Source organism: Rhinopithecus roxellana, chromosome 11, assembly GCF_007565055.1.
Source record: "Rhinopithecus roxellana isolate Shanxi Qingling chromosome 11, ASM756505v1, whole genome shotgun sequence".
NCBI lineage: Eukaryota > Metazoa > Chordata > Mammalia > Primates > Cercopithecidae > Rhinopithecus > Rhinopithecus roxellana.
This window is the reverse complement of record NC_044559.1, coordinates 129356966-129371544: the sequence shown is the minus strand read 5'-3', so window position 1 is coordinate 129371544 and position 14579 is coordinate 129356966. Positions and strand designations below refer to the sequence as shown.

Below are 14579 nucleotides of genomic sequence, written 5' to 3'. Positions count from 1 at the left end.
TTCATGAAACTTTGTGAAGACTGAATAAATCAATACATGGAAAGTGTTTAACGCAGTTCTTGACACAAAGTAAGTACTAACTAAAAATGCTAATAAGTGTTAGCATTTTTTAACTATCATGATCACGATTGTGACTATTATTACCATTATCACTGTTAGTCAAAATATGGCTTAAAGAGTTTAAGTAAATTGCCCAAGATGGGGCCTAGCTCTAAATCTTGATCAATAAGGCATCAGAGCACAGAAAACAGAGTTAAACGATATACAAATTGTGAATTAGTCAAGAACAGAATCCTTGAAAGCTTAGTATTTGTCTTACTGTTCTTTCTATTCCTAGACTATAAAATAGCCCTTTCTCCATAGCCTGAAACATACTTTAGAAGCTACTTGAAAGGTGTTATATATAGTGATGTGTAGGTAAATGCTTAACAGCCAAATCTCTGGGGAAAAAAGTGTGTGTGTATACACATGCATATATAATTTATTGCATTTTTAAGTTATATAAATGATGTGTAGAACACAATTAAAAATAAATAAAAATTGAATATATAATACTCTTTATAAAAAAATTCCTTACAATCACTTGTCACAGATACTTTCAATGATTTTGACCAAACTCTTGTATCGTGTATCTGTGGTTGCAATTGATGAACAATTGTAGTTCCAACTGGAATGCTGGTTGATATTCCTTTATCTTAATCAGTTTGTCAGAACTTTACTCATTTGTTAATGTCATAACATACTTTGCTGAATTGGATAATAGTTTTTGAATACTGGAAGAATATGTTTTCAAATTTTTGTGCTATTCACAATGCCTTGCAATACCCAACAAAGCAACTTCTCAAAGAATTAAGGAAGGATTATTAAATGAGAAGGAATATACTAATACCAAGGATAATTTTTATAAAGGCAGAACATCCTATCTATAAATAAGCAATTATATTTAGCCAAAAATGTATGGAGCACAAGTTAATATTTTGCTACCATTATGCTACGACACAACATCCTTTTTTTGTTGTTTTTAAGAGATGAAATTTTGCCATGTTGCTCATGGTTGGTTTCCAACTCCTGGGCTCAAGTGATCTGCCTACCTTGGCCTCCCAAAGTGCTAGAATTACAGGTGTGAGACATCGTGCCCAGTCACACAACATTCTTTTAGGTTCTATCTGCTACATTAACATTTTCTCCATCACTTTAAGTTTAGCAAATGCACACTAATAAATCAAGCTCTAACTTGTAGCATTTGCCAGTTTCTGCTGCAAATACTCCCACAGTGGCCAATGTCAAGCTACAAAGTGCCATCACCGAAGAGTTGGAAAGTGATTGCACATCATTATATAGTATTTTTATCATACAAATACAGTAGACTCAATTTCAAGAGCATAAATAACAGTAAAATTTTGTAAAATAAGAAGTGAGGAATCTTGTTAAATAAGGCAATTTATTCAATTCTAAGTGTATATAATTTTTTTTTTTTTTTTTTTTTTTTTTTTTTTTTTTTTTTTTTTTTTTTTTTTGAGACGGAGTCTCGCTCTGTCGCCCGGGCTGGAGTGCAGTGGCCGGATCTCAGCTCACTGCAAGCTCCGCCTCCCGGGTTTACGCCATTCTCCTGCCTCAGCCTCCCGAGTAGCTGGGACTACAGGCGCCCGCCACCTCACCCGGCTAGTTTTTTGTATTTTTTAGTAGAGACGGGGTTTCACCATGTTAGCCAGGATGGTCTCGATCTTCTGACCTCGTGATCCGCCCGTCTCGGCCTCCCAAAGCGCTGGGATTACAGGCTTGAGCCACCGCGCCCGGCCATAATTTTAAATAATACCTGTGTTTAACAACTGACCCAAGTTCCTGAAACCTTAATAATTACTTCTTGTAAGCCAGTACAGGTTAACACTTACACACCACTGGTTATTTGAACCCAAAAGGCCAAAGAGATCTGAAACACTAATTTGTCTACATTGCACAGCTGATTCCTTCATGTATTATTAAATAAGCTGATAGTTTTATTAGCACGCCACAAAATACGTTGCATATTAACATGAGTTGATTCATATCTCACTACTAACATATTACCTACCTTTGTATGTGCACTAAATAAGCCTAGGAGGGTTTTCTTTGCCAGGCACCTTTGAACATCAAGTTCATTGTACAGTGCTTAGGATTCAGGCTATGGAATCAAGCTGTGTTATTTCTCAATTCCGGTCTCCACATACTAGCTGGGTTTTCTTGGACAAGTACTATAGCCTCTCTCTAAATCTCAACTGCCTTACCTATAAAGTGGTAATGTTAATGGTACTTGTGATGGCAGCCGCGGCCTGTCTGGAGGAGCCGCTTCAAAGATGCTAGCTTCAGTGGGGGAGGAAGGGCTGGTGGGAACCAGGAACAGACAAGAGCCCCACCCTCTACCCAGTTGGCGGGGCAGGAGCCCGCACTCCTGGGTGCAGCTGCAGCTTCCTAGCCGTGTTCTAGACCCTGGCATCACTGTGCTCTCAGGGGCTTGGGAAGCCCCTGCCCCTGTGGGCTTGGAAGTTCCTGCTCCTGCTTCCAGGCCTCTCCCCGCTCCCGGTGCCCACTCCAGTGCACAGCAAAGTTGTGGCCAAGCCCGAGCGCTGTCGTGACCCAGCTGGGTTTGCGTGCGCTCAGGGCGGCACTCACACGCCAGTGCCCCCTGCTGCTTTGGCCCCCGCCAGACTTTGGGCGTCAGTGAGTGCAGGAAGCAGCCCAGGGGGTGCTGAGGGCAGCTCCCTGCGGGCCTGCAGACACCCCTCAACATGAACAGCCTGGCAAACGTGGAAGGCAGACAGTTCCCTCGGTGGAAGGGGGTGGGTCCCCAGTGAAACCCCATCTTCAAAGCCAGGGATGGCTTGAAGCCTGGGGGCCGGGCTTCTAGCTCCAGGTGGAGTCCACCGCCTGGAGTGAGAATTTATGATGCTTTTTCGACGGGCCCATGGCAGCCCATGGACCAATCAGCACTCACTTCCTCCCTTTTGAACCCAGAGACACCCTCCCCACTCCAATGACCTGCCTGTAGAAAGGAGCTACACACTATGGGTCTTCTGAGAGCTATTGTGTTGCTCAGTGAAGCTCCTCTCTGTCTTGCTCACCCTCCAAGTTGTCCACGTGCCTCATTCTTCCTGGATGCAGGACAAGAACTCAAGATCCACCAATGGCCGGACTAAAAGAGCTGTAACACAAACAGGGCTGAAACACGCGTCCCCGCCTGCCACGTTGCAGGTGATGAGGGGGGAGGAGCTGCAGCCCTTCAGGGAGCCCAGACCTAGGGGCTCTCCAAACCAGGGCTGTGACGCCCTCTTTAGGGCTCTGTGGTTCCTGGCGTCTCCAAGCTTCCAGGCACCACGGCCTTCCCTGGTGCTCATGGTGGAAGCTACTTGCAGGACGCCTGGTCTAGCTGCAGCCTCCCTTGGAGCCAGCGCCTGTACTGGCAGTTGGAGCTGCCTGCCTGCTGGTGCTGCGCAGCCAGCACACCTAGCTGTGCGCTTGGCCGAACCCCGTGCTTACTCACACATTCCTTGCCACTCCATGCCTGGCTCACCCTTGGCAGATGTGGGATCTGGACCGGTAGTGCCAACCAAGGGCAGCCTGCTGGGCCAAGTGTGTGGAATAAGCCCAGTGAGCCCAGGCAAAACTCAAGCAAAGGCACCACCGGCCACAGAGGTTTCTGACTAGAAAAGTGACACCCCAAGGATCCTGTGACACTTGTATTATAAGGCTATTGATAGGGTTAAATGAAACAGTGAGAGAAAATAAATTATAAAATGCCTGCATATAATTAATGCTCAATAAATGTGATGTATACACCCCCACATTACTTGGAGGTTATATTACATACTGATTATGTTCTATGTTTGAACATATGACACAAAGCAAATCTTCAGCAAGAATTAATTAGCAGCAAACTATTAATTTGTGTTCCATCATACTTCTTTGGATAAAGATATTTATTTGTAGATAGGATGTTCTGCCCTTATTAAAACTACCCATGCTATTAGTAAATTCCTTCTCATTTGATAATCTTGTCTCAATGCTTTGAGAAGTTGTCCTGTTAGGTGCTGCAAGGCATTCACTGTCAAATTAGGACTGGCCCCTACAATCTTGATGTCTACAGTTCTGCAGAAGGGACAAGTATCCAGTGGACAGTGAAGCAGGGAAGAATAGAGTAATGGTCAGAAGAAGAGCATCATGAAAACCTGAGGGCTCCAATGCAGAGAGAGTGTGGGGCTATGGAAACAGTTTGGGCTTTAGGAGTCAGGCTGACTTGGTTTCTAATCACACTCTGGACTTTAGAACTGGATAGCCTTGGACATGTTACTAATCTTTCCTAAGTCTCAGTTTTTTCGTTTTTCAAATGAGAGGAATATAGGACATATCTCATACATTGGATAACCATTAGCATTTACTATATATTCAAGAAATATTAGATCCTGTCACACACTTTGCCTCCTTTCTTTACCATCTCCTTCTTTTTCCTCAATTCGTATTTTTCCTCTCTTCTCTTTTTTCGTCTCTCCTCAATCTCTGATAGGACAGATTGAAAAATATTTAATGGACTAGGCATTATTTCATATCAGCAATTGTATATGAGTAGTGTTTCAATTTGTAAATATTGTAAATTATAAGAAATAATGATATGTTAAATAAAGTTTACAACTCCAACCATCTTGATCATATTGCTAGCAAAAATACTTATTTTTTGAGATGGAGTCTCATTCTGTCCCCCAGGCTGGAGTGTAGTGGCACGATCTCAGCTCATTGCAACCTCCACCTCCTGGGCTCAAACAATTCTCCTGCCTCAGCCTCCTGAGTAGCTGGGACTAGAGGCTCATGCCACCACACCCGGCTAATTTTGTACTTTTAGTAGAGACAAGGTTTCACTATATTGGTCAGGCGGGTCTCAAACTCCTGACTTCAGGTGATCCACCTGCCTCAGCCTCCCAAAGTGCTGGGATTACAGATGTGAGCCACTGTGCCCAGCCAAAAAATCTTTTTATCTTTGTATATTCTACCTATTCCAAAATTTATGTAGTTAAAAACCACAACCTATGTATTATTTTAGTGTTTACTATGTTCACTTAATACTAGGTAATTAATATCTTTGCCTCTTTCTCTTTCCTTTGTACTTATGGTGTATTAGGTTACCAAAAGACATTATGATCACTTCCATAACATCCAATATTTAGATGATTTTATTTTTTCTTCTGTTATATAAGTGTCTGATAAAAATGTTTTGGGACCACTGCTCTAGATGATTTGTAAGATCTTTAACAACTCTTACATTCTGTGATTGGATTAGTTATATAATAGCCCATAAGATACCCAAGCCACAGGCCTTCCTTCCTTTTTTCTTTTCCTAGTTCTCCTCCTCCCTCCCTCCTTTTCTTTTTCCTTCCCTGCCTTTCATAAATATTTGTGAACTACTACTCTGGGCCAGATGCCACTGTGGGCACTGGCAGAACTGGGTCCCTTGTAGATCAGATAGAAACAAATGGGAAGCTCTGGCCCATTGCCTTCAAAAGTCTTTCTTATTCCAGAGAGGCTTTTGACACAATCCTCCTCTCCCCACCAGCCTCTGCTGTGACCAGCTTTTCAGTTGAATCACCCTTCAGCTCTCTCACTCAGCTTCATGGTCAGCTTTTGCCCAGACTCTGACTTCTTCTCCATTGGGATCTTTTCTTGGTCTCTTGGTTCCAGACTCACCCTCATCCCTTCCTTGCCTTTTGTTTTCCTCCCAAGTTCTTGGCTTCTTACTCTAGACAGGATATGGCTGTTCCTGCTTCCAAACCTGTCTATTGTTCCCAACTTAATCTGTCTGTCAGTGACACCTTCTCCCTTGCTTTACTGAAAGGCATCGTACCTTAATCTGTGAGAGAGGTGGGAAGCTTCAGCCTTCTACCTGGTTCTTTAGTTTCTCTAACTTAATCCTTCAGAAGATGGCAAGTCTTTATGTTCTGATTCTGGCAACCTGGCCTGCACTTTCATGTTTAATTACAATCACGGTATGTAGTTTTATCTTTGACTTTAAAATGTTTTACTCATTCAGTTATCATGCATTGACTTCTTCCTGTATTTCTGGCAGTATGTTGGGCACAAGGGTTAATTGTATAATTAATTTCCAGAAGTTCATATAGTTAACCTCTAAAGCTCTCTGTTAGTATGAATGAGAAATGGGTAAGGACATAACTACTGTTACAGGGGTTTAGATGTCATAATCAAGGTCAGGGACAACATTCTATGATAATCCAGAGTATGGGAGTGTGAGGGACACGCTATGAGTTGATGGCTCTTTGTAACCAGTATTAATCAGAGTATGATTTTTTTTTTTATGACCCAGGAATGCAACCAATGTTCTCATTTTATTTTTCTTGGTATTCTTAGCACAGGGCTTGGCATATAGTAGGTGGTTATTAAATACTTGATAACTAAATGAGTGATGCTTTTTCTTAAGAGAGAAAATAAATGTTTTTAGAAGAGTCAGCTTTATACCATGGTTTCAGGGAATGAATTGTGATGAAAAGTGAAGATTGCTTTTGCTTGAAAGAGGCTGACATATTTCCCAGACCTGGGATCACTTTCTGTGGTGTATGATTTAAGGGTGAGCGAGCATGCCAAAGCACTCCACTTGAGTTGAGTGATGGGGAATGAGTTGTGGAGCTGTGGTCTTAGATGGTATTTTGCGAAAAATAGTGGGAGATTTATGGCTATTAAACAACTTTGTAGCTGCCCCCTTCTTGTTTCGAAGTCTGCCAAATCTCTCCTCCTGTGGTCTGTACCAAGTTCTTTCAGTGTGTCCATGACATTCAGAAATATCCACCAGACTGCAGTTTTTCATTGAATGCACCCATTGGAAAGGGGCTTGAATTTTACGCATTTATCAGTTCCGGTAATCACTGAAATTCTCGCTTTGCAAGTCTGTTGTAGAATACACTGTATGTGCATTGAATCTTTTCCAAGCAGGTTGCCAAAGTTCTACCTTCCTTCTTTCCGTTATGGATATTGCAGAGTACAGTATATTAGTGGCTATTACCTTTATTGATGTGAGTTTTAAAAATTATTGGTAACTCTTTGTGAGCAGGAGTAGAATCAAGTAACCTTCAGAATGCTTTGATGTATCTTCAGCAGAAAGACTATTAGGCCAGAATGAGTGTTTCAAGCCTTGTGGGGAAGGGGATACATATTTACCATCATCTGCTTTTTTCTATTCTAGAGCTCACTCTCAGTAGCTCTAGAAGAAACAGAAATGGGATATTTCATCACAAAAAGCCAATCAGAGATGACATTCATCCATGTTGTACAAGTACTAGAGAATTGTTATAGGAATTTTTCTCTCATTATGGGTTCATGTCAGTATAGGAGTACATGGATTAGAAAAGAAATAGGGCCTTTTGGTGTTTTTTAAAAAATTTCAGGCTTAAGTCTGAGAAATTTCCAAAATGTAGAAAAGTTTTAAAAATAATGAACACATGTAGGGATCATCCAGAATTTGTGGTTTCTAATATTTTGACATTTTTTAAAGTCTTCTTTAAATGAAAGAAAGAACATCATATATACAGCTGAAGTTCCCCTCTCTCCACATCCCACTAGCCCCAGTCCTACTACACTGCCCCTTGGCAGAAGCAATCATTTTCATGAATTTAGTGTATATTTTTTATAATTTTTAGATGTTTCCATACATACATGAAATCAACAAACTTTATATTTCCATAAATATTATATTACATTTATCATCTTGCAACTTGAATTTTCACTCTGTATTACATTTTTAGACCTATTCTGAGTGAGATATAGAAATCAGGTTTGTTTCTCTTAAATACTAAATATTATTCGGTCTTATTGATATACAACATTATATTTATTTTCCTCATCGACAGACATTTGAGTTAATTCCAGTTTCTTCTGTTATAAATAATGCTGCAATAAACATTGTTTTATGTCTCAATTTGCAGACTCATGTGATATTTTCCGTAGAGTATATATTTTAAGTGAAATTGCTTCACCAATTTTCAATTTTATTAGATATTGCTAAGTTACTCTTCAAAGCGGTCGAACCAACGTACATTCCCACTAGCAAGGAATGAGAGGATAACAGTTTCTTTTTCCTTTGTTCTCACTAGTACTTGCTATTGTGAGACTTAAAAGTTTGTCAATATGATGAGTGGAAAAATCGTATCTTGTTTTAATTTGCATTGCCCTTAGTCCTAGTAAATTTCAGCAACTTCTCTTATGTTCATTGACTGTTCAGGTTTTCTCGTCTTTGAATTTCCAGACATTTCCTTTGTCTATTTTTCTATAATATTTTCTATTGATTTAAAGACATTCTTTTTTTTATTTGGATATTAATTATTTATTGTAGATATTGCAAATATTTCCTGACAGGAGAATTTAAAAAGTAAAATGTAAAACTATAATTCCTTGTCATAGGCATTTACAAAATATGGCAAGAGCCGGGTGTGGTGGCTCACGCCTGTAATCCCAGCACTTTTGGAGGCTGAGGCAGGTGGATCACCTGAGGCCAGGAGTTGAAGACCAGCCTGGGCAACATGGTAAAACCCTGTCTCTACTAAAAATGCAAAAATTAGCTGGATGTGGTGGCACGTGCCTGTAATCCCAGCTACTCAGGAGGCTGAGGCATGAGAATTGCTTGAACCGGAGAGGCAGAGGTTGCAGTGAGTTGAGATTGTGCCTCTGCACTCCAACCTGGGCAACAGAGTGAGATTCTGTCTCAATAACAACAACAAATTTGCCAAGGATTCAAATATTTGAGAGTCTTTATAATCTTCAAGATTCAGATTTACTCAGATTTGCTTATTCTCATTTTAGGCATATCTTCTTAATCCAGGCAAAAGAAAACATTATTTAAATTTTACATTACTGCATACTCAGTATACAATGGGTATACTGCCTCAGTTTCAAGGCGAGTTCTTTATTCTTTGGCACATACGGTATAAATTTAAGGCATTTTCTTGCCCACTTCTTTCATATGATAATTGTGTCTTTCTGAATTATGCTTCTAATCCTAAGGTTCAGTGAACATCACTGTTGAAAGGATCACATGGGCTTCATTTTGAAAAAAGCCAAGTCAAAGAGCTGATAGTTGGAACGTTGATTTGTAGTTGTTTTCTGAAACATCCAGCCATAGAAGTCCCACCAAAAGGCATAATTTGCAAAATCGTTCTTTCCTGGATTATTTTCCATGATGTGAGTTTATCAATGGACACTGAGCAGGAAAGTAATTAAGTGCTGGTCATAGAATGATGACTGCAAAACAACAGAAGCCACACCATTTTTTGCTGTACCTAAAATACGAAACAAAACTAAATATCTCTTTTACGCTTGGTTACAGAATTCTAATGTGTAGCACAGTCAGAGGTGTTTCCGAAAAGGTGGCATTTGTTCCAGTAATTGTAGAAAAAAGCTGTCATCAAATTGTCAACAGCCGAAATCGAGATTAAAAGTTCTAAGAAATATCACAACACAACAAACTAAAACTCATATTGGATTTTTGGGTCTTTTTTTTTAAAGTGATGAGATGGAGCAGAAATATTGACAGCTATGGCTTCCTATGGAGGAAGTATGATAGATCTAGAGAGGATGACCCCTGTACCCTCACCCCATATATCCTGCCTCAAGCATTAAATAGATGTCATATTTAGGATACTATCCTCATGTTTCATTCATCGTGTAGAAATTACAGGAGACCTTGAATACCCAATAGAGAGATACTTGGTGACTGTAGTGTTTGATTTTTAATCTAATTTTGGGCTCCACATTCTTGTAGTGTGCTAAAAAGTGGAAAAGTCTTTCCTACTTTAAAACATGTTTTTCTTGATGACTAAGCCTTTATTTCTGTGGACCCAATAGTCTTGGATCCAACTTGAAACACCATGTATTTGCCTTGGAGCTGGAGTGAAGAAGTGCTACCTGAAAACTGTTTTCTACCTAGGGATAGAGCTTCTGATTTTGCTGCACTCACGCTCTTCCTGTAAGTCTCCACTGAAAGCCGCTTAGTCAAACGTCTCAAATGTCAGAAATGAAATTTAAAGGGTTTTTCTAGCAAGTAGGTCTAATCTCCTACTTAGTTTTGATTCCTATAATATAGGTAATCTCTTTGGAGAAAAGGCCTGCTTTTAGGAGGGCAAATATATCCCATAGAATGTATTTCCTACTCCGGAAAGAAAAATGTAGCATTAATGAAATTTACTTTTTCACGAAGCTTGGAAAGATTGTAAGCTTCAGATTTTGATCCTAGCAGATGTTCTTTTTGGGATATTAAAAAAAAAAAAAAGCTGCATTTGATTTAGGAATCTCAGTTAAGAGTTACAGTGGTAATAATGTTTCTTGCTACTAGCAACCACACTGTGAGTGTGGCATACTGGTCATTGGTTCTGAGTGATAGCTGACCCCAAGCTGAAGTACTTTCTTTTGGCTTTAGCTCACAAGGATGTTGGGTTCTGAAAGAGAGCCTTAGCAGCTTGGGCCATCTTGGACACCGTTCTATGGTTAAAGAGTTGTCTGCATACAGTGAAAAAGCTCATCCTAGATGTATCTTATGTTATTTTCTTTTAGGCCTTGGAGTGACACATTTGTTGATAAGCACTACATCCCAAATCCAAATTTCAGACGTATTTCTCATTGCTGTTGTTAAACTGAGCCAGAATCCCCAGTGCACAACACAAGACAATTTATATCCTTTCCTATAGTGACTTCATTCTGCTGAGTCTTTCATGCCACTGGGCTCATGGAAGTCAGCCCTGGTTTTCCCCATTTATCCCTAGGGGCAGAACTTAACCTCTTCACTAGTATCCAAAGAAATCTGCTTATAGCCAGCCTTTACTTTGTGGGAATTACTGGATGAAGGCCTGATGGAAATCTAAGCCTTTAACTTTTCCTGTCTTCTGCCTCTCTCTTTCTCCTCCTCCCTCTCCTTTCATTTCAGCACATAAACTGCCCCCTTTTCTTAGAGCTATTCCATATGTACTGAGGCCCCTCAAAGCTTTGGATCTTACCCAACACTTACCAGAATATTATCTCAACAAAAACAACTCTTGCTTCCTAAGAAATATCTTGGTGAATAATTTTCTCCAAGCTTAGATCCCAAGGAGACAAGTCTAGGTAAATGAGGAGTTTGGTATTTGCTGTTGCTTCATGTTGACTTTGTTTATGTCACACAGGCTTCCAGTGAGGACGTTGCCGGCTCCCCGGAGCTCCACTACACGCCCTTGCCTTCTGCTTCCAGGGAACTTACCAGTCACCAAGGTTGGAACTCAGCTTTTTATTGCTCTCAGTGGGTGCAGGGAGGGACACTTGGCTGTGCAGAGCTCTGGCTCATTACTGCTGCCTCGGCACTTTAGAAAGAACACAGTGCTTTTTAAGTCCTTGATGAGAAAACCATACCTGTCACACGTAGTGATTTTAACCTGTATTAAACAGAATTTAGTGGCAGTCTACTCAGGAGGCAAAGAAATCTATGGTATAATATAATTTTGTGATTTTTTTCTTTAAATAAAGAGATTAGAGTACTTAAAAATTATCAAGGAGATGTTAACTCCAGTATTAGTGATGGAGAGAAATTGGGAAACTCACTAACATTTATAAAAGTATCATTGTTTGAGAATATAACAACATCTGTAATTTCAAAATGAATGAACTCTACATTATAACTAAAAGGAATTCCAATTTGCCTGGCAACATTGAGAGAAGCCATGTGCAGTTTTTGCTGAATTCCCTTATTCTCAAAACGTTAATTTGGTTTACTCAGTTTTACCAAAGCCTTGCATGTCTGTTGCCATCTCTAGAGTCTTCAACTTCAAAAGCAGACAGAACACTGACATGAAATATTTGAAAATGTCTTATCCCTAAGCTGGCTGTTTTAAATATTGTTTCCCCAAGAAGGAAATTCCACTTGTACATGTAAAGAGGAAAGTGAACAGGGACTATTCCAGCATTGTCATCCCAGCAGCATTGCAGGATGAGCAGGTGGAAGAACAGACTGTGTAGATGCTCAGAAAGTAGTGAACCTGACCCTCCGAGTCACCATCTGGGCTCTGGGCAAATGGGATACTTGTATTCTGCAGGAAACGAAGAAAAGAGTAGTGCAGGATTTCTAGTGTCTGTGCCTTGGACCTGTGTTGCCTTTCTGGTGTCTGGGCATCAATAGAAATTTTCTACATTTAAATATACATTAGTTAATTTTGTGAAAAATCAATTTTGCTCAAAGTTGGGGGAATAAGCTGCTGCCAACCTGCTGTGTTTTGAGGGGTCTGAACAGGTCTCTTTCACTGAATATCCTTTTGAAGGTCTTAAGCATACATCCCTTTCGAGACTGTTTTTGGGGGAATTTCCCTAAAATGACACCACATCTAGATGGAGCAAAAAATTAACTCTTAAATTAGCCTCATATCCTCATGTGTTTATTTATTGGTTTCTTATGTTTGAATAAGGGTGTTTTTACTTTAGAGTCTATTGAATAAGTTGCATAGAAACTGAAGTCTCAGAAACCTCCCAGCCACTTGTAAAGTTTATCTGGCCATGAAATTGAGATTTCACAATAGGGAGATATGATCAGATAGATGATAATCATTAGGAATAGGGCAAATATCATCTGTCATTTTTAACAGTAATATAAAGAATCTGAGACTTGAAGGAAGGAAATATAACACAATATAGTTTTAAGATATTTGGAATAATATTTGGAATATGGAAAAATGCCTAAAGTTGTTAGAGTTCAAGTAAGTGCTCTTGGATGACATTAGGGCCTAACATCAATGAGAGAAACGTAAAGACATTTTTTAAAGGGAGCCAACACAGACATCTCAATTTTACTGAAGAAAATCCCTACACATTTAACACATTAGTTTCCTGATCAGTGCTGACTTGGTTGTTGATAAAAGCAAGTCCGCATCATCATATGATCTTTGGGCTGATGGCCATAAGGAGACCAATAAAGAGAAGACCAAGGAAGTTCATTAAAGCTGGATTATTGAACTGATCTGTGCAGGAGAAAGGTGAGACTAATATATTTCAGCTTGGCATAAACCAATTTGGCTGGAACCAACTTAGCTTTCCCCAAATGAGAAAGCCATTATTTTTTGGCACTAAAATAAAACCACTTAATACTATCTCGTTTTTTTTTTTAATATTTAAGATAATTCTTTCAAGTTTCTGATCATGTAAATCATGAAACTATTTGAATTTCATTTGTTAATACCTTCATGCAAACAGCTTACAAACATTTATGCAGAAGGGGGCCTTTCATGGTGTGAGGACAAATTACATCAGTTCTTTCTCAAGTGAAATTCTCCATGACGTCTGAAACTTTTGTCTATACAGTCCTCACTGGAAGTTCTATTTGCAAATAATTTTTTATTCATCCAGTTCCCAATCTCTTTTCCTTCCGCACCAACAACTACAAAAACTGGCGGGCAGTAGTTCATGTGCAAATTGCTATTTTTCTGTACATGCCATTTTCCCTTTACTTGTCCTTTTGTGTAACTTCCAATGTCAAGTATGATAGGCCCAAGATTCATGTCCTAAAAACTGTAGATTCAAATGCAAAGGAAGTCCGGGCTTAGAATAATGATCAGGAGACCTGGGACTCAATTCTTCCATCTGTTACTTGTAGATAATCCATATATCACAGGGATAGTAACATGTCGTACTTTGCTTCCTACATGAAACTTTTACTGATCTGAGTTATATTGATTTTCTTCTTTCTATAGGTACGTCTGATATTTGTTTCTATCTTCCAGGTGCAATTGTTCATATTCTACTTTGAATGGTAAAGGTCAGGTTCTGTGTGTCTTAAACTCCTTATAAATGAAAACTTCCTGAGAGGTAGCAGTAAGTCCAAATCATCTTTTTTTTTTTTGAGATGGAGCCTCACCCTGTCACCCAGGCTGGAGTGCAATGGCACAGCCTTAGCTCACTGCAACCTGCCTCCCGGGTTCAAGTGATTCTCCTGCCTCAGCCTCCTGAGTAGCTGGGATTACAGGCACACACCACCACACCTAGCTAATTTTTTGTATCTTTAGTAGAGACAGGGTTTCACCATGTTGACCAGGGTGGTCTCAAACTCCTGACCTCGTGATTCACCTATCTCGGGCTCCCAAAGTGCTGAGACTACAGGCATGAGCCACTGCACCCAGCCTCAGCTTCTCTTTGATATCACTGACACTGCCCCTTCTTCAGGTATCAGCTTACATATCACAGCTCCAAAGGAAACTCCCCTGATCCCCCCTACACACTTATATTAGGCCAGTGTTCCCTATTCAGGGACTATCTTCCTAGATAGGCCATAAGCTGTTGGAAAGAGTGGTTGTGATTGCATATGTTCACCACTTTATCTGCAATGCCTGGCACAGGACCTCCTACCTAAATGGAGCTCCATATATATTTGTTCAGTAAAGACTGAATAATAGAAACCCAGGGGAAGCGTGAGTATCTTAGTCACCTCTGCAAGGTAACTTGATTGCATGTGAGAAAAGAGACCCTGCCTCCTTTGGGGGTGAACACACTAAAGGGAAAGGTCTAGCTGTGTGGACCTCAGACCTCAATTCTGTTGCTTTCATAAA

The 14579-nt window shown here is 40.0% G+C and overlaps 1 protein-coding gene across 5 annotated transcripts in view; it reads left to right on the top strand.

The window, feature by feature from the left end:
• Nucleotides 1-14579, top strand: part of LRMDA (leucine rich melanocyte differentiation associated) — a 1147456-nt gene that overhangs the window by 885676 nt on the left and 247201 nt on the right. For 4 of the 5 annotated variants that reach the window (XM_030940313.1, XM_030940312.1, XM_030940310.1 and 1 more), the window contains one exon: nucleotides 11181-11265. The exons of the other annotated variant lie outside the window; for it this stretch is intronic. In XM_030940313.1, the coding sequence (XP_030796173.1) occupies nucleotides 11181-11265 (85 nt within the window). The remainder of the gene's footprint in view (nucleotides 1-11180; nucleotides 11266-14579) is intronic. 5 annotated transcript variants of the gene reach the window in all.